The sequence below is a fragment of the Myotis yumanensis genome, unplaced genomic scaffold (genome assembly GCF_028538775.1).
Source record: "Myotis yumanensis isolate MYYU_CA2020_CCGP unplaced genomic scaffold, mMyoYum1.0.hap1 SCAF_9, whole genome shotgun sequence".
In the NCBI taxonomy this organism is placed as follows: domain Eukaryota; kingdom Metazoa; phylum Chordata; class Mammalia; order Chiroptera; family Vespertilionidae; genus Myotis; species Myotis yumanensis.
In genome coordinates, this window is record NW_027223760.1 from 46831160 (window position 1) to 46853536 (window position 22377).

The 22377-nt window shown below is 42.1% G+C and overlaps 1 protein-coding gene across 3 annotated transcripts in view; it reads left to right on the top strand.

Moving 5' to 3' along the window:
* The window catches only part of ANKIB1 (ankyrin repeat and IBR domain containing 1), a 118491-nt gene that overhangs the window by 39532 nt on the left and 56582 nt on the right, over nt 1-22377 (top strand). For all 3 annotated transcript variants that reach the window (XM_070424232.1, XM_070424229.1, XM_070424230.1), the window contains exon 4: nt 11270-11452. In XM_070424232.1, the coding sequence (XP_070280333.1) occupies nt 11270-11452 (183 nt within the window). The remainder of the gene's footprint in view (nt 1-11269; nt 11453-22377) is intronic.

Here is a 22377-nt window from a genome sequence, read left to right on the forward strand (position 1 = left end):
TCTCTAGTTATTTAAATATTTTGCTCTCTGTATGTTTACATAAGAACAAAGTTGATAAAGTTGTCAGTTGGCAATTTCACATGTGCATTTAATAGTTTAAATGGTTTCCTATGGCTCATTTAGAACCAGAGAAATGAAATATTTACTTTAAAACTTCTCCTTCTCCCTATAATAATTGTGTTTCATAGTAAGCTTAAGATGTGTACACACACACACAACGTTAAGAGCCTCTCAATCATAGAGTTTGGGGAACTTTTCAGTGGTTATAGGTAGAATATTGCAATGGAATTTCCAGCCCTGAAATCTTTGATGCTATATTGCTTCCTACCTAGTTGATTTCACCATATGATTTTTTCAGGTCTCTCAAGTTCAACATTTCCAAAACTGTACTCAGTCTTCTTTAGCCACTTGTTTCTCTTCTTGATTGCCTTGTTTCTGTTAACGATGCTACTACCATTATCTCTTGATACCTGGATTTACCTTGGACTGATTTTTTGTTTTGTTTTTTATTTTAGGGTTTTTTTTGTGGTTTTGTTTGCATCGAACTCATGCTGCTTGTTTGCAGAAGAGAGCTCTTCCTTGTCTCTTTTTACCAGCCCTTCCTTTTTGTTTCTGTTGTCCACTCTTTCTAACACCAGGTGCTTATATTAAACCTTCGCTTTGGGGTATTTTTCACGACTTCCTTAAGTAGGAAAATCTGGAGTTTCAAAAATATTAATCATTCAAAATTATTTATGAGATAAAAGTAATGTAAATAATAGTGGACTGTATTGGTGTCAAAATTGGAAATGCTTATATGTTAAACATTTAATAAGGACAAACTATAAATAAAGCCCTTCTAATTCTAATTTTTTTTATATTTCAAAGAATTGTTCTGAGGATCAGCAAACTTTTTTTCTGTGAAAGTCCAGATAGCAAATATTTTAGGCAATTGCTCAACTCTGCCCTTGGAGCTGAAAGGGAGACATAAACTATACAGTAACAAATAGGCCCAGCAGTGTTCAGTAGAACATTGTTTATGGACACTCCCACATAAATTTCTTATATTTTTCACATAGTATTAAATATTATTTTTTTCAACCACTTAAAATGTAAAAACAGATTTTAGTTCTTGGTCTATACAGAAACAAGCAACAGGCTGGGTTTGGCCCAGGGGCCTTAATTTGCAGTGGATCCCTGCATTACGCAAAGAACTGGGAAAGGAGAGCAGGACTGCACCCTTCAGAAGCTTATTTTAAATAGATGAAATAACATTATCAATATGTACAAGTGCTGTATGCTTTAAGATTATACAAAATGGAACTCCTTTAAAACACATCTTCCAAGATGTTAATACAATAAATAATACACTTTTTTCTTAGTTGTTGAGAGTTTTTGTTTTTCTGCTTTGCAATAGAGATGGACTTTGGAGAGGAATGGTGTTTGGGTCTATTAGCATGGCCCAATTAAAATCCAGTGACTTTTCTCCTTTTGGCAGACTCCCTAGAAAAGCCTCATCACTAGACCTCATTTTATTTATATTAGTGCTTCACATGCCATAGTGATTCAAGAAATGGTTGATATGACAGAGGTTGTTGTTTTTGATAGGGCTGAAAAGCATCTTTTTAAAATGAGTATTATCTTAGGTATTTCTTGTGCACTTCTGTTCTACTTGTTTATTCACAGCTCTAATTGTAGCTGCTTGTCAGATCAAATAGAGGTCACTGGAAAACCAAAGATGCTAAGTCACACTTTTTCCTTCCCAGCCACAGAGCCTGTTTGACACTTTGGCAGCTATCAAAGCATTTCACACTTCATTGAAAAGCCATAAAAACCATTCATAGGTCAGACTGAAGAGTTTTACCTAATTATATTGTATTTTTAATACCTGGAATTTTAAAACTGAAAAGAATACAGAATTTGTGGTCCCAGCTCAGCGGTGGAGTAACTCTGCCTATCTGGGACTCAGTTTTCTAATTTTTAATCAAGAAAGATATTGCCTCCAGAATATTATACTGCTAAGGGCCATATAAATCATTTAGGCAGTGGTTCAAGCTCCTCATCCCGGGAGCACTCCAGCACCTCTCCCCTCCCTCTATTCTTTCCCCACAGGCATACACCTCCTAAACTCTAAAGGACACCATGAGACTTGCAACCAGGACAGCAATGGGCAGTGGTAGTTCATCCCAGGCAAACCCCCTGAGATTCTCCCCAAGGTTCCCTTTTCTCTGACTTCTTAATGAGCCAAAGCAGACTAGCCTAGGCTCACTTCCCTAACCCTTTCTTGTTTCACTGTCCTCAGTCTTTATAAATGTCCTCTAAAATTCACCTGGACTCGTGTTGTGAAGTCTTTCCTGCATGAAGTCAAGAATCCACACCCAGATCCCCTTTCTGGTAATAGTAGTAAGGTTTGAGTGGGTATGATTTCACTTTAAGTATTCAGAGGAGGCTACTCAAAATATCGCCCTCAGACCTGTAGCATCAGTAACTACTGGGAGCTTATTGACACTCATAAAAGAGAAAGATGCAAATTGTACCTTCGAGACTCCCTCCAGCCAATCAGGAGTGAGTATGCAAATTAACCCAACAAAGATGGATTAATTTGCATAGGCAGGCACCGAGCTGCTGTGGGTGGGGCGGGACGCTTGTGTTCCACACTGCCCCAGCCAATCCGGGCCTCTGGGCAGCGTGGGAAGGAGGAAAGGCGGCTCCGGCCAGAGCGAAGGTGGTACCGGCAGCCAAGGGAAGGAAGGCCTATTCTTGCATGAATCTTCATGTATCGGGCCTCTAGTTATAAATATAGCCCACCAGACCTCCCGATTCAAAGTCAGAATCTCTAGGGAGTAGACTCCAGGAATGTTTTAAGCAAGTTCTCTGGGTAATTTTTTTGCACATTACAGTTCTGTGAAGCACTGTTCTAGGTCTCAAACATATAGATTGAAGTATTTTGTAGAAGGAATGATAAGACAGATCATGTAAAATGAAGATAGAGTCCATAACAAGGAAAAGAAACTAAATGCCAAGGTCAAGAATTTGGGATTTATTTATAGAAAATTGAGTCACTGAAAATGTTTGATTGGAAAAGTGCTATTAAAAGAAGATACATTAAAATTAGCTTAATGGTTGTAGTGTAGGACAGTAATTCTAAAGCGGTGTTTCTTAAGGTCTTGCTCTGTGAAGAATGATCCTAAGACTGGTGTTGGTATCAATCATTTGGGAAGTTGTTGGAAATGCGGAATCTCATGCCTCACCCCTAACTACTTTTTTTTCTTTATTGATTAAGGTATTACATGTGTCCTTATCCCCCCATTGTTCCTCCACCCCCCACCCCCCACTCATGCCCTCACCCCCCTGGTGTCTGTGTCCATTGGTTGGGCTTATATGCATGCATACAACTCCTTTGGTTGATCTCTCCCCCTTCTCCCACCCTTCCCCACCTTCCCTCTGAGGTTTGATGGTCTGATCAATGCTTCTCTGTCTCTGATCTGTTTTTGTTCATCAGTTTATGTTGTTTATTATATTCCACAAATGAGTGAGATCATGTGATATTTATCTTTCTCTGACTGGCTTATTTTGCTTAGCATAATGCTCTCCAGGTTCATCCATGCTGTTGCAAATGGTAAGAATTCCTCCTTTCTACAGCAGTGTAGTATTCCATTGTGTAGATGTACCACAGTTGTTATTTTTGTTGTTGTTTTTACAGTCATTAATTCTACTCCTTGGATCTGAGCTTGTTTTCTTTCTTTCTTTCTTTCTTTCTTTCTTTCTTTCTTTCTTTCTTTCTTTCTTTCTTTCTTTCTTTCTTTTCTTCCTTCCTTCCTTCCTTCCTTCCTTCCTTCCTTCCTTCCTTCCTTCCTTCCTTTCTTCCTTTCTTCCTTTATTTCTTGTTGAGATTATTACAGATGTCCCTCTTTTCCCCCCCATAGCTCCCCTCCACCTGGTTCCCACCCTACCCCAGGCCTTTGCCACCCTATTGTCTGTGTCCATAGGTATAGCATACATGCATATAAGATCTTTGTCTAATCTCTTCCCACACCCCCCACAACCCTTTCTCTCTGAGAATCGTCAGTCTGTTCCATTTCCATGCCCCTGATTCTATTCTATTCTCCAGTTTATTCTGTTCATCAGATTTTTTATTCATTTGATTTTTAGATTCACTTGTTGATAGATATGCATTAGTTGTCACTTTGATGTTCATAATTTTTTATATTTACCTTTTTCTTCTTCCTCTTCTTAAAGAATACCCTTCAACATTTCATATAATACTGGTTTGGTGATGATGAACTCCTTTAGCTTTTTCTTGTCTGTGAAGCTCTTTGTATGACCTTCAATTCTAAATGAGAGCTTTGCTGGGTAGAGTAATCTTGATTGTAGGTCCTTGTTATTCATCACTTTGAATATTTCTTGCCACTCCCTTCTGGGCTGCATAGTTTCTGTTGAGAAATCAGCCGACAGTCATATGGGTACTCCCTTGTAGGTAACTAACTTTTTTTCTTGCTGCTTTTAAGATTCTCTCTTTGTCTTTTGCCCTTGGCATTTTAATTATGATGTGTCTTGGTGTGGTCCTCTTTCACCGGGTAGGGGAAGTTTTCTGTCATTATTTCTTCAAATAGGTTTTCAATATCTTGCTCTCTCTCTTCTTCTGGCACCCCCATTATTGGGATGTTGGTACGCTTGAAGTTGTCCCAGGGGCTCCTTACACTATCTTCATATTTTTGGATTCTTTTTTCTTTTTGCTCTTCTGGTTAGGTGTTTTTTGCCTTCTCGTATTTCAAATCATTGACTTGATTCTTGGGACCCTTTAGTCTGCTATTGGATCTCTATATATTATTCTTTATTTCAGTCAGTGTATGCTTAATTTCTGACTGGTCCTTTTCCATTTTATTGGCATTCTCACTAAGATCCTTGAAGGTCTCAATAAGTTCCTCGGAGGTTTCTAGAAGATTCTTGAGTAACCTTAAAGCTGTGGTTTTGAACTCTATATCCAATAGTTGGCTTTCTTCCATTTCTTTCATTTGTGACTTGTTTCTTTGTCTCCATATTTTGGTTGCTTCCTTGCGTTTGTTTCTATGTATTGGGTAGCTGCTAAATCTCCTTGAGTTGATAGAGTCACCTTGTGTAGTAGGTGTCCTATAGGGCCCAGTGGCTCAGCATCCTCAATCACCTGTGGTGGAGACTCTTGGTGCACCCCTTCGTGGGCTGTGTGCACAGTCTTGTTGTAGTTGAGCCTTGATTGCTGTTGGTGTTACTGGAAGGAATTGACCTCCAGGCCAATTAGCTGTGTGGACCAGCTTCGACTACAGTGGGAGAGCTTCTGTGCAGGAGACACCCTTATGGGGCAGGACTTGCTTCAGCGGGGCTTTGGTGCTAAGTCTGCCCCTTGAGTGTGTCACTTATGGATGTGAAGAGTTGTAATCTGGTATGGTCTCACACTGACCACTGGATACACTGGCTCTTGGGTCTCCAAGGAGGTGCAAAGTCAGCCACTGCCTGGGACCACCCAACAGGAGCTACAGGGAGATCTGCAGATTCCTCCTCTTTGTATTGGGTTTGGAAGTGCCCAGACTGAGGGCCCAGTGGTGAAGCAAGGCAGGCTGGTGCTGGTACTGGCCTTGGGCCTTTTATTGATAGCTTTGGGGCTCCCTTACCCAGTTGCAGCTTGTTTGACAAGTTTTAGGCTGAGAAAGGACAAGCCATTAATATGTAAAAGCCACTGCACATGGCTTGGTTGGGATTGTAAATTGGGTGGGGCGAGGTCTCAGAGAATCTCCAGGGTGGAGCTAACAGAAATGTCTGCCAGTCCACCCTGCACCGGGGAGGTCCCAGCACAGGAACAATGACTGCTGCGAGCACCTCCATCTGGAAGAAAGCCACCCCCACGTTTCTGCCCCAATACCAGACAGTCCAGTTTCTCCCTGTATTTGTCTGGGTCCCCGGGAGCTTGTAATTCAGTTCAAGGTGCCGACCTTTCAAGACAGTGGTTCTCAACCTTCCTAATGCTGTGACCCTTTAATACAGTTCTCCATGTTGTGGTGACCCCCAACCATAAAATTATTTTCATTGCTACTTCATAACTATAATTTTGCTACTGTTATGAGTCATAATGTAAATATCTGATATGCAGGATGTATTTTCATTGTTACAAATTGAACATAATTAAAGCATAGTGATTAATCACAAAAACAATATGTAATTATATATGTGTTTTCTGATGGTCTTAGGCGACCCCTGTGAAAGGGTCGTTCGACCCCCAAAGGGGTCGTGACCCACAGGTTGAGAACCGCTGTTTTAAGAGGAGCAGCTGGGTCTCTAGCAGCTGTGTCACTCAGCCCCAGTCCACACTTCTTTTTATAGTTCGTAGTTCTTACTGCCCATAGGGACTTCTCTGGAACTCTGGGCAGGGGGTCTGGTGTGGGGCTGGAACTCCTTACTCCTCCAGACGGCCTCCAAAGAGGCGATCTCCCTCCCAATGAAAAAAGCGGCACACCTGGGTGCCAGACCAGCCTGTTCCGTGTCTGCACACCTCCTACCAGTCTTAATGCACTTTCTTCTTTACCTGTCTAGTTGTAGTAATTCCACTCGGCCAGTTTTCCCGTGGTTCTGGATGATAGTTGTTCTGTATTTTAGTTGTAATTTTGATGTGGTTGTGGGAGGCAGCAAGTACAGGCGTTTACCTACGCTGCCATCTTGGTTCCAATCCTTTACCACAGTTTTTTAATCCACTCATCTGCTGATGGGCATTTAGGCTGTTTCCAAATCTTAGCTATGATAAATTGTGCTGCTATGAACATAGAGGTGCATATATCCTTTCTGATTGGTGTTTCTAGTTTCTTGGGATATAGTCCTAGAAGTGGGATCATGGGTCAAATGGGAGTTCCATTTTTAGTTTTTTGAGGAAACTCCATACTGTTCTCCACAATGGGTGCACCAGTCTGCATTCCCACCAGCAGTGCACGAGGGTTCCTTTTTCTCCGCATCCTTGCCAGCAATTGTCATTTGTTGATTTGTTGATGATAGCCATTCTGACAGGTGTGAGATGGTATCGCATTGTCATTTTGATTTGCATCTCTCAGATGATTAGTGACTTTGAGCATGTTTTCATGCCTCTTGGCCTTCCATATGTCCTCTTTCGAAAAGTATCTATTTAGGTCCATTGCCCATTTTTTGATTGGGTTGTTTATCTTCCTTTTGTTAAGTTGTATGAGTTTCCTGTAAATGTTGGAAATTCAGCCCTTATCAGTGACAACATTGGCAAATATGTTCTCCCATGAAATGTGCTTTCTTGTTGTTTTGTTGATGGTTCATACTGTGTTCATGGATTGGTAGAATCAACATCACTAAAATGTCCATACTACCCAAACCAATATATATAGATTCAATGCACTCCCCATTAAAATACCAGTGGCATATTTCACCGACCTAGAACGAACTCTCCAAAAATTCATCTGGAATAAAAAAAACAAAATACCCAAATAGCTGCAGCAATCCTGAGAAAGAAGAAATAAGTAGGTGGGATCTCAATACCAGATATCAAGCTGTATTACAAAGCCACTGCTCTCAAAATTGCCTGGTGCTGGCACAAGAACAGACATATAGACTAATGGAATAGAATAAAGAACCCAGAAATTGACCCAAACCACTATGCTCAATATTTGACAAAGAACATACAATGGAGTCAAGACAGTCTCTTCAAGAAATGGTGTTGGGAAAATTGGACAGATACATGCAAAAAAATGAAACTAGACCACCAGCTTACGCCATACACAAAAATAAACTCAAAATGGATAAAGGACTTAAGTGTAAGATGGGAAACCATAAAAATATTAGAGGAATTGACAGGCAGCAAAATCTTAGACATATGCTGAAGCAGTGTCTTCACTGATACAGCTCTTAGGTAAATGGAAACTAAAGAGAAAATAAACAAATGGGACTACATCAAAATAAAAAGCCCTAACTAACTTTGAATCTGTCTGGCAAAAAGCTGCCCCACTTACCTCGCCCTCAGGCAAGACAATTCAGTTTCTTCCCATATGTCCCTGGTACCTTTCAAGGTGCTGCCCTAGGGCAGTGGTCGGCAAACCGCGGCTCGCAAGCCACATGTGGCTCTTTGGCCCCTTGAATGTGGCTCTTCCACAAAATACCACGTGCGGGCACACACGTACAGTGCGATTGAAACTTCGTGGCCCATGCACAGAAGTCGGTTTTTGGCGTGGGCGAGTCTATTTTGAAGAAGTACTGTTGATATTTGGCTCTGTTGACTAATGAGTTTGCCGACCACTGAGATAGATGAAAACAAGTATACAAGACGAGTGTGGATGGGAGAGTTGGAAGGGGTTGACGTCAGCAAATGTATCTCAGTCAGATTGAGGACGTTTTTAGCAAAGGCCAGCTTATGAGTACCCTAATCTACACTAATAAAAGAGAAACATGGTAATTAGCGTACGACCGCTACCCTTCCCATTGGCTAATCAGCATGTCCTTATGCAAATTAACTGTCAGCCAAGATGGCGGCCAGCAGCCATGCACTGAAGCGAGCAGGGAGGCTTGCTTGCTCCAGTGACGGCAAACTCCAATGTTCCCCGCCTGCCGCTGCCGGCCTCTCAGCTGCAACTCTATGCAACTATGTACTATGTTGCAAATAAGAAGCTAAACAAAACCCCAGAAACCGGCTGTCAGTCAGCCAGGTGCAGCCAGCCAGACCGCAACATTGTATCGATGTTTTCAGCAGCAAGGCCTCAGAGCTAAAGCTGGTCCAGAATAAAAAAAAAAAAAAGAAAAGAAAAAAAGGATAGGTTGGGAGCTTCAGTCACCCGCTTCTGGAAAACAACCCTCAGCCCCTCACCCAGACTGGCCAGGCACCCCAGTGGGGACCCCCACCCTGATCCAGGACACCTTTCAGGGCAAACCAGCCGGCCCCCACCCGTGCACCAGGCCTCTATCCTATATAGTAAAAGGGTAATATGCCTCCCAGCACCGGGATCAGCAGAGCCGTGAGGCTCCTGGCACCAGGATCAGCATGACAGGGGGCAGCGCCCAAACCCCCTGATCGCCCTGCGGCTCTGTGTGTGACAGGGGGCGGGGCCACAACCTCCCTATCTGCCCTGCTCTGTTCGTGACAGGGGAAGGTGCCCCAACCCCCTGATCAGCCCTGCTCTATGCCTGATAGGGGGGAGCTCCCCAATCCCCTGATTGCCCTGCGGCTCTGTGTTTGACAGGGTGTGGCCCACCAACCCCCTGATCGGCCATGCCCTGAGTGTGACAGTGGTGGCGCCCCAACCCCCTGATTGGCCCTGCTCTGTGGGTGATAAAGGGTGGCGCCCCAACCCCCCTCCACGGGCCTTGCTCTGTGTGTGACAGGGTAGAGCCATAACCTCCCCATCGGCCCTGCCCTGAGTGTGACAGGGTGCAGCGCCCCAACCCCCTGATCCGCCCTGCTCTGTCTGTGACAGGGGGCGGTGCCCCAGCTCCCCTATCGGCCCTACTCTGTGAGTGACAGGGGAGAGCTCCTCAGCCCCCTGATCGGCCCTGTTCTGTGCGTGACAGGGGGGAGCTCCCCAATCCCCTAATCAACCCTGCTCTGTGTGTGACAGGGTACAGAGCCCCAATCCCCCTGATGGGCCCTGCTCTGTGAGTGACAGGGGGCAGCGCCCCAACCCCCTGATCGGCCCTGCTCTGTGCGTGACGGGGTGGCGCCGCAACCTCCCCATCGACCCTGCCTTGAGTGTGACAGGGGGCAGTGCCCCAACCCCCGAGTTGGCCCTACCCTGAGCGTGACTGCGGGTGGCATCACAACCTCCCGATCCACCCTGCTCTGTGCATGACAGGGGGCGGCGCCCCAACTCCCCAATCGGCCCTGCTCTGAGCCTGACCAGAGGCTGCACCTAGGGATTGGGCCTGCCCTCTGCCACCCAGGAGCAGGCCTAAGCCAGCAGGTCGTTATCTCCCGAGGGGTCCCAGACTGCGAGAGGGCACAGGCCGGGCATGGGGATTCCCCCTCTCCCCCCCAGTGCACAAATTTTTGTGCACCGGGCCTCTAGTTAAGTTAATAACAATGTACCTACCTATATAGTTTAAGTTTAAAAAATTTGGCTCTCAAAAGAAATTTCAATCGTTGTACTGTTGATATTTGACTCTCTTGACTAATGAGTTTGCCGACCACTGCCCTAGGGAGTGAGTCCAAGTCCATGCATGGGCCCTTTAAGAGAACTGCTGGGACTTCAGCAGCCTGAGCCTCAATCCCCACTGGTTTTTACAGCCAGAAGTTATGGGGATTTCTCTTTCTGGCAAAGGAACCCTGGGCTAGAGGGCTTGGTGTGGGGCTGCAACCCTTCACTCTCAGGGGAGCCTCTATAACTAAGATATCTCTCCCAACTTTTATCTGCTACATGTGGGTATGGGACCAGCCTGCCCCTCCTACCAGTATGGATGTGGCTTCTTCTTTACATCCATAGTTATTCCACTAGATTTCAGGCTGTTCTCAATGATAATTGTTTAGTTGTAATTTTGATATCGTTGTGAGAGGACATGTGTACCACATTCACCTATGCTGCTATCTTGACCAGGAGCCTTTATCACCTATTTCGAGGAATATTGAAAACGGTTTTGCTTCAGTGACTTGCTCATCCTAATTTCATTTCAGTGTTTGACTGAATAAGGAATGACACAAATGAAAATTTTTGTTCACTATGTCAGGATATCCAGGTATTTGTGGTTAAAGTAACAGTATCACTGGTATCCTTTCTGTTTAATAATGATTCCTAGAAATTTATAAAAGTGAAAGCATTGAATAACTATAAATTATTTTATTGATAAGTAAAATTTTATTTTTGGGCAGAATGCTTAAGAATTTCTTTTTAAGCTCTGGCCAGGTAGCTCAGTTGGTTAGAGTGTTGTCTCCATACACCAAAGTTGCAGGTTTGATCTCCTGTCAGGGCACATAGAAGAATCAACCAGTGAATGGATAAATAAGTGGAACAACAAATCAATATTTCTTTTCTCTCTCATTCTCTCTCTCTGAAAATTAATTTTAAAAAGGACTTTATTTTTAAAATTTAAGAAATTGGTGGTGGTGTAGCTTATTTTTAACCAAAAGGAAATTATCTTAATACTAATAAACAAGAATTGCCAATCTTAAAATGAGAAGCAACTAATACCTAAATAACTTTTATTGTCATTTATGAACTAATATTGCATTTTTGTTGTGTTTCATTTATTAAATGTTTTATATTTTTAACATGAAAATAACTTATTTAAATCTATCATTGCAAATTTTTAAAAAAATCTTTTTTAGCTTTTAGTAAAACATGGAGGAGACTTGTTTGCTGAGAATGAGAATAAAGATACTCCTTGTGATTGTGCTGAAAAGCAACACCACAAAGATTTGGCCCTTAATCTGGAATCCCAGATGGTATTCTCACGAGATCCTGAAGCTGAAGAAATAGAAGCCGAGTATGCTGCATTAGACAAACGAGAGGTAAGGTGTATTTTTTTAATTAAAAATTTATATGGATTTTATATTAAACTAGAGGCCCAGTGCACAAAAATTTGTGCACTCAGGGGGCAGGGGGGGGGTCCCCTCAGCCTGGCCTGTGCTCTCTCGCAGTCTGGGACCCCTTGGGAGATAATGACCTACTGGCTTAGGCCTGCTCCCAGGTGGCAGAAGGCAGGCCCAATCCCTAGGTGCAGCCCCTGGTCAGGCTCAGAGCAGGGCCGACTGGGGAGTTGGGGCACCGCCCCCTGTCATGCACAGAGCAGGGCGGATCGGGAGGTTGCGATGCCAGCCTCAGTCACACTCAGGGTAGGGCCGATTGGGGGGTTGGGGCACCGCCCCCTGTCACACTCAAGGCAGGGTCGATGGGGAGGTTTCGGCGCCACCGCCATCACCCACAGAGCAGGGCCAATCAGGGGTTTGGGGCACTGCCCCCTGTCACTCACAGAGCAGGGCCCATCAGGGGGATTGGGGCTCCGTACCCTGTCACGCACAGAGCAGGGTCGATCAGGGGGTTGGGGAGCTCTCCCCTGTCACGCACAGAGCAGGGCCAATCAGGGGAGTTGGGGCACCACCCCCTGTCACAGAGCAGGGCGGATCAGGGGGTTGGGGCGCCGCACCCTGTCACACTCAGGGCAGGGCCGATGGGGAGGTTATGGCTCTACCCCGTCACACACAGAGCAGGGCCCGTGGGGGGGAGGGGTTGGGGCACCGCCCTCTATCACCCACAGAGCAGGGCCGATCAGGGGGTTGGGGCGCCGCCACTGTCACACTCAGGGCAGTGCCGATGGGGAGGTTATGGCTCTACCCCGTCACACACAGAGCAGGGCCCGTGGGGAAGGGGGGGTTGGGGCGCCGCACCCTGTCACACACACAGCCGCAGGGCGATCAGTGGGTTGGGGAGCTCCCCCCTATCAGGCACAGAGCAGGGCTGATCAGGGGGTTGGGGCACCTTCCCCTGTCACTAACAGAGCAGGGCAGATAGGGAGGTTGTGGCCCCGCCTCCTGTCACACACAGAGCCGCAGGGCGATCAGAGGGTTTGGGCGCTGCCCCCTGTCACGCTGATCCTGGTGCCGGGAGGCCTCACGGCTCTGCTGATCCCGGTGCTGGGAGGCATATTACCCTTTTACTATATAGGATAGAGGCCTGGTGCACAGGAAGGGGCAGGCTGGTTTGCCCTGAAGGGTGTCCTGGATCAGGGTGGGGGTCCCGCTTGGGTGCCTGGCAGCCTGGGTGAGGGGCTGATGGCTGTTTGCAGCTGGTCACACCCCCTTCAGGTTGGGGGTCCCCACTGGGGTGCCTAGCCAATCTGGGTGAGGGGCCGAGGGCCGTTTTCAGGCTGGCGGGTGACTGAAGCTCCCAACCTATCCTTTTTTTCTTTTTTTTTTTTTTTATTCTGGGCCAGCTTTAGCTTTGAGGCTTGGCTCCAGCTCTGAGTCCTCGGCTGCTGAAAGCAGGTATCTGGTTTGTTTGGGTTCTGTAATCGAAACACTGTTTCAACTCCAGCTCTTAGATCCCAGCTGGCTGAAAGCAGGTTTCTGGGGTTTTGTTTAGCTTCTCTATTTGTAACAATGTTTCAAACTGCAAGCTCAGAGGCCGGCAGCAGCAGGCGGGGAACGTTGGCTTCCTCCTTCACTGAAGCAAGCAAGCCTCCTGTTAGCTTCAAGCTCCCTGGCTGCCGGCCGCCATCTTGGTTGGCAGTTAATTTGCATATCTCCCTCATTAGCCAATGGGAAGGGTAGCGGAGGTACAGCTAATAACCATGTTTCCCTTTTATTAGATAGGATTTTTTTCTTGTTTAAAGCCCAGTTTGTGTGGTCTTTTTTTGCAATGGTAAATATCCAGTCATCTACATAGCCATAAGTATAAAAATACATTTAGAAACCCTGAAGGTCTAAGCTTTCCTCTAACAAATGTGAGTATGCTTACTTACACATAAAAAGAGATGCTGGTATGTGGTATGAATCCTAACCACTCCTACTAATCCAAGACTCCAGTCCTCCTGTTCCTCAGTCTCTCTCTGTCTTCTGGATTGTTCTTGTCAACAAACATGCTTTGGTAAATCCTGTCATAAAAAGCAAAAACAGCTAGTCTTTCCATTGACCACTCTTCCCTAGCCCTGTCCCTGTCCCCTGCAGTTGTAGACCATATCTCCCATTTTCATATGGGAAAAACCAACTTAATAGTTGCCCCTTCCGAATTCCTCCCAAATTCCTCCATTCATTCTTTAGCCCATCTAAGTGTGACTTCCTTCCTTTCTGTGATGTAATTGAACTTATTATCATGGACATAGAGAGTCTTTCTTGTCTGAGTAAATATTACCTCCATTTATTTAGTTGTTCTAGCATAAACAACTCATGCATTCTTGATTTCCCATCTCTTCTTACATCCAAACAACCTGGCAATCCTGACAGTTTTACCTCCAAAACTATAACCTAAATCAATTTACTCCTCCCAATTTCCACTCCTACCTCCCTAGGCCCTTGCCACTCTCACTTCTCATATGAGCTAATGTAATAGTTTTTTCATACTTGTCTCTTTCCTTCTATTCTGGTTTCCTTAGAATCCCATCTTGTACACAGAAGCCAGAGTGACAATTTTAAATTAAAATGAGGTCATATTACTTAAATCCCTTAGTAACTTTTTATGGTACTTAAAATAAAATCCAAACTATTTACTCAGATATAATACCTTTTATCGTCTGGCTATTACTCACCTCTTCAACTTTATCTCAAACATTTTTTCTTAACACACTTTGCTTTAATTATCATACCTAGACTACATCAAGACTTTGCATTTGCTATTTTCTATGTCTGAAATATCCCAATTTTTCTCTTGGCTAACTCAAGATCACTTTTTCAGACAGGCAGTCTTTAATCATTCTTTCTAAAATAAGTCCCTCTCCTTTCATTATTCTTTACTATAATATCCTGTTTGTCCCTCTTAGCATTTATCATGTGCTATAATTATTTTTATGTTTGTTTACTTATTTATTTCCTTTCTCTCTTATTAAATTGTCAACTCCACAAAGACCAAGGTCTTAACTGCCTTATTTTAACAGTGTATTTTCAGTGTCTAACACACTGGTGCACAGTGGGCACCAATAGATATTTCTTAGATAGAGAAATTATAAGACAAAATAAATTTTTCCTCCTCAAATGATTCTGATTTGATGTTCAGTGCTAACTTGATTCTAAAAGAAGTTTTATAACTCTTCTTTGTGTTTAATTGTATTGTTAGTTTTCTTTTTCCCATGAATTCCCAGCAGTTTGGGGGCTGCTATACTTTGCAAATGGGGAAAAGAACTGAGTTTCTTAGAATTAAAAGAGTTACGTTTCTTTACCTTTTGTGATTCTTTAGATTGTTTAATATTTATTCAGATTAAGTATACATAGAGAGAAAGCTGATGTCCTAACACTTTAATGTGGTTGTTGAATTCACATAGTAACCTTGAAATGACAATTATGACCCCTTCTTGTTTTAAATGAGGAAGATAAACCAGAAAATAGTTGAATATCCTATCTGGACCAAAGTGAGCTGAACCTGATTCTTATGACTTAAAAATCTAAGAATCTCTTTTTGCTATACTGCCTACCTTTTGACAACCGGTACATAGAAATTATAATGTAATAATTGATATAATAATTTAGTCAGAAGACATTTAAACAATAATATTCTAGTAATAATGTTGATGTGAGTAATCTGAAAGTCATTTAGGTCTTTTCATCAAGATATCTTAATTTTATTAGTAAATTTTTAAAATAATGATACTCATCAATAGATTTAACATCTAAATGAATATAATATAACTATAATAAACTATTATGTTAAGCAAAAATATTTACAGAACAGTTTGACACTAATTATATAGGAAAAAACTGTATATTTGAAGGAGTTTGCTATATACCAAAATTATAATTGTGGATATGAGTGATTTTCTTTACTATTACTATTTTTTTTCTATTTTTATGCATAAACTAAAATTTATAATGAATATTTATTGCTAAAAAATTTCCTCCTTCCTGATTTTACTCATCAGAGGTAAGTTTCTTTTTTTATGCTACCAGACTTAAGCAAACATATGTATGCAGAATTTTTAATGCAAAAGTAAGATCATATAGTATATTGAGTTCTGCAAAAATATGTTTTCAGGTTAATGGTATATCATGAACATCTTTCCCAAGTCAGAACATATGATCGACATATTTCTTACCTATTGGTGAACATTTCAATAATTTAGATAGTTTGCTAGTTTTGTACTTTTATTTTTAATCCATATTGGATTTTTTTAAATTGACTTCAGAGAGAAAGGGAGAGGGAGAGGAGATAGAAACATCAATGATGAGAGAGTCATCAATTGGCTGCCTCCTGCATGTCCCCTACTGGGGATCAAGCCCACATTCTAGGCATGTGCCCTGACCAGGAATCAAACCATGATCTTCTGGTTGATGCTCAGCCACCGAGCTACACCAGCTGATATTGGCTTTATTTTTGTCTACTATTTCATAATGTAAAAAGCACTACTTTCATAAATAAATACTTATATACAAATACTTACAGCAACATTACTCACAATAGCCAAAAATTAAAAACAGCCAAAATGTCTATCAACAGATAAATGGATAAATAAAATATGAGATATATATACACAATGGAATATTACTCAGCCATAAAGAGAACTGAAGTACTAACACATGCTAAAAATATGGATCAATCTCAAAAATATTATGCTAAGTGAAAAAAGCCAGATACAAAGGAGACATATTGAATAACTCCATGTATATGAAATGTCCAGAGTAAATAAATCCATAGAAACGAAAAGTACATTAGTGGTTGCCAGGGGCTGGGAGGAAGAAGGAATGTGACTACTTCACGGTTATGGGGTTTCTTTTGGGGTAATGAGATTGTTTTGGAACTAGATACAGGTGGTGGTTGTACAACATTGTGAATGTACTAGAGGCCAGTGAATCGTACACTTTAAAATGGTTAATTTTAAGTTATGTGAGTTTCATAACAATTTTTAAAAACAAAAAAACAATATTTGGGGTTTTTTTACTTCAATGTAAACAATACTTTTTTAAAATTCATTTTTGTATCTTCTTTGACCCTGATCAATTTTTGGATTATTCTGTCTATGCTAGAGTTTCACATGGCCTGCTATGTAATTGTATTAAGCCTACATAATTAGCACTTTTTAAAATTTATGTTCCCAAGGTGCAGTGTTTATTTTAGCTAAGGTTTCTATTCAGTTAATGATCTGCACCGTGTATAATATTATATCTCTGTAATTTCTTATTGACACATTTTAGTTTAGCTTTTTCCTCCAGGTGATTAGTTTATAAATGGTAAGATCTACTTCATTCATTCATTCTACAAAACTGATTAACTGCTCTGCCAGACAATGTTTTAGGAGCTTAGAGATTCAGTGAGGAACAAAGTTAAACTCCTGCCTTCTAGGGGCTTATGTTTCATCATGGATAGAGAGAGACACACAAATAAGTTTAAAAATAAATGAACACAATTTTTGAGAATGGTAACCGCTACAAAAAAAAATAAAAACAAGATGATGTATTAGACTAATTAGGGTGATGGCTGAGAGCAGTGTGTTCAATTTATTGAAGTCCCAAAAAAGAGCAGAGAAACTAGTAAGTAATGGGCCTCATGGACTGTGGACAGGCTGTAGGAGTGGATTGTGTGAGTACACCTGAGTAAATAAAGGGGAAACCAAACATTGCACTGCTATGAAAGTCATCTGAAGACTCCCGCTTTCCAATTTAGAATTCAGGAAGGCTCAGGCTCTTTTTCTGGTAGGAAATCCATATGCTGGACTTTGCCTTAGTTGGCTACCCCAGTTAGCATAAGGTTTAACCTACTCCAGGTGCCTTCCTCTTAGGTCAAAGTACACATCAGGATAGCCTAGGTCTTGATCTCCAGGTAAGAACAGCTGAGTAAGTAGCATGGAAACTGAAATGAAGAGAAGGGTCTGAGAATCCTAAAGGCATTCTCTAGCTATTTTTCCCCCTTTCTCCCAGGCTACACTCATGGGTCACTAAAGAGAGGTTGGTATTAAAAGGAATTGGAAATATCCTCTCCTTTCCCTGAGTGTCTTAAAATTTTAACAGTTACATTATATTTGGGTAAATAAGTACTCATTTTTTCACTTTTTAACAATGAACGTGTTTTACCTATATAATTTGATGGAGGGGGGAGCTATTTTCATTGTGAGGAAAAAAAAATACTTCTTTCATAACTCCTTTGTCATAGTCTTTTCTGAAACAGTTTTGAAGGTACTATCACTTTATACATGGAATCAAAGTGGTATCGTTTGTATGCTGGGCTGTTTTGCATTTCTTTAGTGATATTTTGATAGCAATAGTATGTACAGATGCAAAAGAGGCACTTTCAGCCCAGTTGGTGTGGCTCAGTGGTTGAGTGTCAGAGGTCACCGCTTTGATTCTCAGTCAGGGCACATGCCCGGATTGCAGGTTTGATCCCCACTGCAATGTTTAATGTACAGGAGGCAACCCATCAATGTTTCTCATTAATGTTTCTGTCTCTCTATCCCTCTCCCTTCCTTTCTAAAATCAATTAAAAAAACATATTTAAAAACAAACAAAAAGAGGCATTTTCATACTCTTTTTAAATTAGTTTTCCTTTTCCTTCTTTGTATCAGGACTGACTGCTTGAAGGTTATTTGTGTTTAATCTGAAAATAGAAGCAGTTTGTCTTGCAACAGGAAAGAGAAAGGCACCTTCATTTTAATCCTTCCTGCAGAAGAAAGGACTTGAGCCCACTTGGGACTGAGCAATGTATTGAAATGCTTCACATGACCTAATTATAGTTCTGTTGCAGAGATTCAGAGTGAATGTCTTACATACTCATGAAGGCAGCATGTCTTTCTCCTTCAAGAACTATTTTTCTTCTAGTGTAACCCATTTAAATTTTTAAAACTGCATTTTAAAGAAACTTTATGCAGATTGCTTTCTATTATCCCTTTGTTAATATTTCTAAAATCAAACCTTACTTTGCTCAACATAAATTAGGTAGAATGATGGCTATTATGAAAAAAAATTTTTTTTAACAAAACAATACCAGGAAATACACAATTGCCACCACTAGGAATACCAAGAAATGTTCACCCTCTGCTAATTTAAGAGAGGTGCCTGGGAATTTGGAGCTCGTTTTTTAGAAGCAGTGGTATACATAGTATAATTTCTATCCTGGAGTGAGTACTACAAATTTAATCTTAAAAGGACTTGTTAGGTTTTTGCAAGGGAATGTGTGGTTCACAAGTTATCTTAAAAGCAAACTGTACATGATGATTTGAGGGGCTTTTCAAACAATTTACTTGCAATTTTTTTCTTTTGTAGTTAATGATACCCCTATATAGAATAGGTTAAGTTTTCTTTACTTTTTCTAGTTAGGTTCATATGATACTAGTGGCCCAGTGCATGAAATTCGTGCACATTAAAAGGGAACTAATTAGAGGAAATACTTTATATTGCTATTTGCCCTTTCTCTATAATAGAAATGTCAGAGATGAAGGAAAATTAGTAAAACGTATATGAAAATCTTCCTCCTGTCAGAGTCTGAGGTGCGCCACGGGACCCAGAGTGAAGTCCCCACCCACCCGCATACGCCTCGAAATCATGCAAAACCCAGACCTGGCTGGCCCCACCCCCATTGGGCGAGATCCAGACCCGGCTGGCCCCACCCCCATCAAGCCGCCAGGCGGGGGGCACAGCTTCAAGTCCCCTGGCCCAGCGCTGGGTTGGGGGGGTGCAGCCTCAGGGCCCCCGTCAAGCCCTACCAGGTGGGGGATGCAGCCTCAGGACCCCCAGCACACCCTCAGGACCCCTGGCCCAGTGCCGTGGCGTGGGGCATGGCCTTAGGTCCCCTGGCCCAACACCAGGGTGGGGGGCGCAGCCTGAGGTCCCCCAGCCTGGCGCTGGGGGGAGGGGTCGTGGCCTGAGGTCCCCCGGCCTGGGCTGGGGCAGAGAGCATGCTTTGAGGTCTCCTGTCAAGCGCAGCTGGGTGGGGGGTGCAGCCTGAGGTTCACCTGCGCAGGGAACGTGGCCTGAGGTCCCCCAGTCCAGTGCCATGGCAGGTGGCATGATGCCCTGAGGTCCCCCGTCAAGTTCCACTGAGTGGGGGGTGCAGCCTGAGGTCCCTTCTGATCGCTCGTTAAGACTCGTTATGGGAACCCCACCTCCACTGTGGGCCCAGCCATCTTGTGTTATAGCAACCCCGCCTCTGCTGTGGGCACAGCCATCTTGTGATGGTGTGAGGGTTAATTTACATATTACGTCTGTATTATATAGGATCTGTGTATGTAGAGGCTCATGGCAGTATACGTGAACACATACATAGGTGCAGTAGGTTCTTAATGCAGGGTCATACGAAATGCATTTAGCATAAGTTTTCACTATTTTTAAAATGCCCTAACCGGTTTGGCTCAGTGGATAGAGTGTTGGCCTGCGGACTGAATGGTCCCAGGTTCGATTCTGGCCAAGGGCATGTACCTTGGTTGCGGGCACATCCCCATTAGGGGGTGTGCAGGAAGGAGGCAGCTGATTGATGTTTCTCTCTCATCCATGTTTCTGACTCTCTATGTCTCTCCCTACCTCTCTAAAAAATCAATAAAATATATATTTTTTAAAAAGTGAATAGCACTGCAGACTGAGTGTGTGCTCTGCCACTGTTGAAAACTCTAACATCTCCAGTGATTTATCTTTTATTTTTTAATTAATTTTTTCCTACGAAACATGTTCTGTATAAAAAGCAGAATGAAATGTTTATTGTTCTACCACTTAGAAATAATCCTTGTAACATGGTGCAGGATTGTCTTCCATTTTTCATCACTAGAATGGTATTTTATATCTTAAAGTTTTTCCCTCCTTAGCACTTCTTTTTTTTTTTTTTTTTTATTATTGATTTGAGGGGGTATAGGGGAGAGAGAGAGAGAAAGAAACATCAATTTGTTGTTCCACTTATTTATGCATTCATTGATTACTTCTTATATGTGCCCTGAGTGGGGATCAAACCCAAAATATGGGATGATGCTGTAACCAACTGAACTACCCAGGCAGAGATTCCCTTAATCTTTCTTTCTTTTTTTCTTTTTAATTGTTTTATTGCTTAAAGTATTACAAAGAGTATTATATATGTCTCCTTTTTTCCCCGCCCTTAACAATCCCCTTAATCTTTCTTGATATTTACAAACTCATCATGCCAATCATCTTGAATGACTACAGACTATTCTAACTTGTAGATGTCCTATATGTTCTTTAATGTACATTTGGGTTACTTGCATTCTGTCACTCTTATAACAAACATTGCAAATGACTACAATTTTCCCCATATTTATGGTTATACCTTAGGATAGATTTCTACAAGTAAAATACTTGGGTCAAAGATAATTGGTTTAAAGATTCATAATACATGCTTGGTTGTTAAACGATATACCAATTTTTATTTTTACCCCCAGGGCAGCAGAGGGCAATCTCACTGAAACCTTTCCAATATTCAGTATTGTCTCTTATTAGCCCTGGACACTTTGCTAGATTTAAAAGTAATACAATTTTTATGTTTAAAACTTGGCAGATATTTATACAGTCAAGTCTATTACTCTTTTCTGTCATTAATACATGCATTGCTATATATGTGTTCCTGCCAGAAGACATCTAAGGAGCAAGAAACGGGGGAGAAGACCTGGGCTGGGGGGCAGGGATGGGCTAGGAGAGGACAATGGGGGAAAAAGGGGTCATATGTAATATTTCAACAATAAAGAATTTTTAAAAAAAAGAAAGAAAAGAAACATGTCAACTGAGAAATTATCTCTGGTTTATAGAGTCCCAGTCATACAGGGTTAACTGAGAACTGATGAAATGGTTTACATGGTACCAAAAAAAACAAAGCAAGAAATAAAGACAATATCTATTTCCAAAATATCTGTAAGCCAATTGCAATGGATGAGTTTTGCTAACCACTCAAAGCTCTCAAGACTGTGATATATGCTACCAGAGGACATCCTCAATGGTTGTTATTCTGATAAGTACTTGGGAATTTATACTGCTTTTTAAGCTATGGCCTTTAGTTCTATGCATATTGCATGCAGCAAGCAGCAAGCTTAAAACTGTTTAAAGGATTGAAATATGTGTATCAGTATTAATAATGCAAACACAATACTGAATAAAATTAAGCAGATTGCCTGGTGCTGTGGTCGGCAAACTGCGGCTTGCGAGCCACATGCAGCTCTTTGGCCCCTTGAGTGTGGCTCTTCCACAAAATACCACGTGCAGGCACGTGTACAGTGCGATTGAAACTTCGTGGCCCATGCACAGAAGTCGGTTTTCAGCCTGGGCGAGTCTATTTTGAAGAAGTACTGTTGATATTTGGCTTTGTTGACTAATGAGTTTGCCGACCACTGGAGTGATATATATATAATGTTATGCCATAATATTATAACAGCTATCAATCAAATTCATAGTTAGTGATTGTCATAGGCAAGGATGAGGGAAATTAGGGAAATGTAATAGGAAAACATGTCACAGATTATGAGGTTTTGCCTCTTTTGTTTCATTTTGTTTTTAAAGGGACTTGAAACAAGTAAGAAAAATGTTATCAATTGTTTGAATAGTAAGACATGTGATTTTATTCTTTATATGTTCTCTGTTTATTTATTTATTTATTTAAATATATTTTATTGATTTTTTACAGAGAGGAAGGGAGAGGGATAGAGAGTTAGAAACATCGATGAGAGAGAAACATCGACCAGCTGCCTCCTGCACACCCCCTACTGGGGATGTCCCCACAACCAAGGTACATGCCCTTGACCGGAATCGAACCTGGGACCCTTGAGTCCGCAGGCCGATGCTCCATCCCCTGAGCCAAACCAGTTAGGGCTATA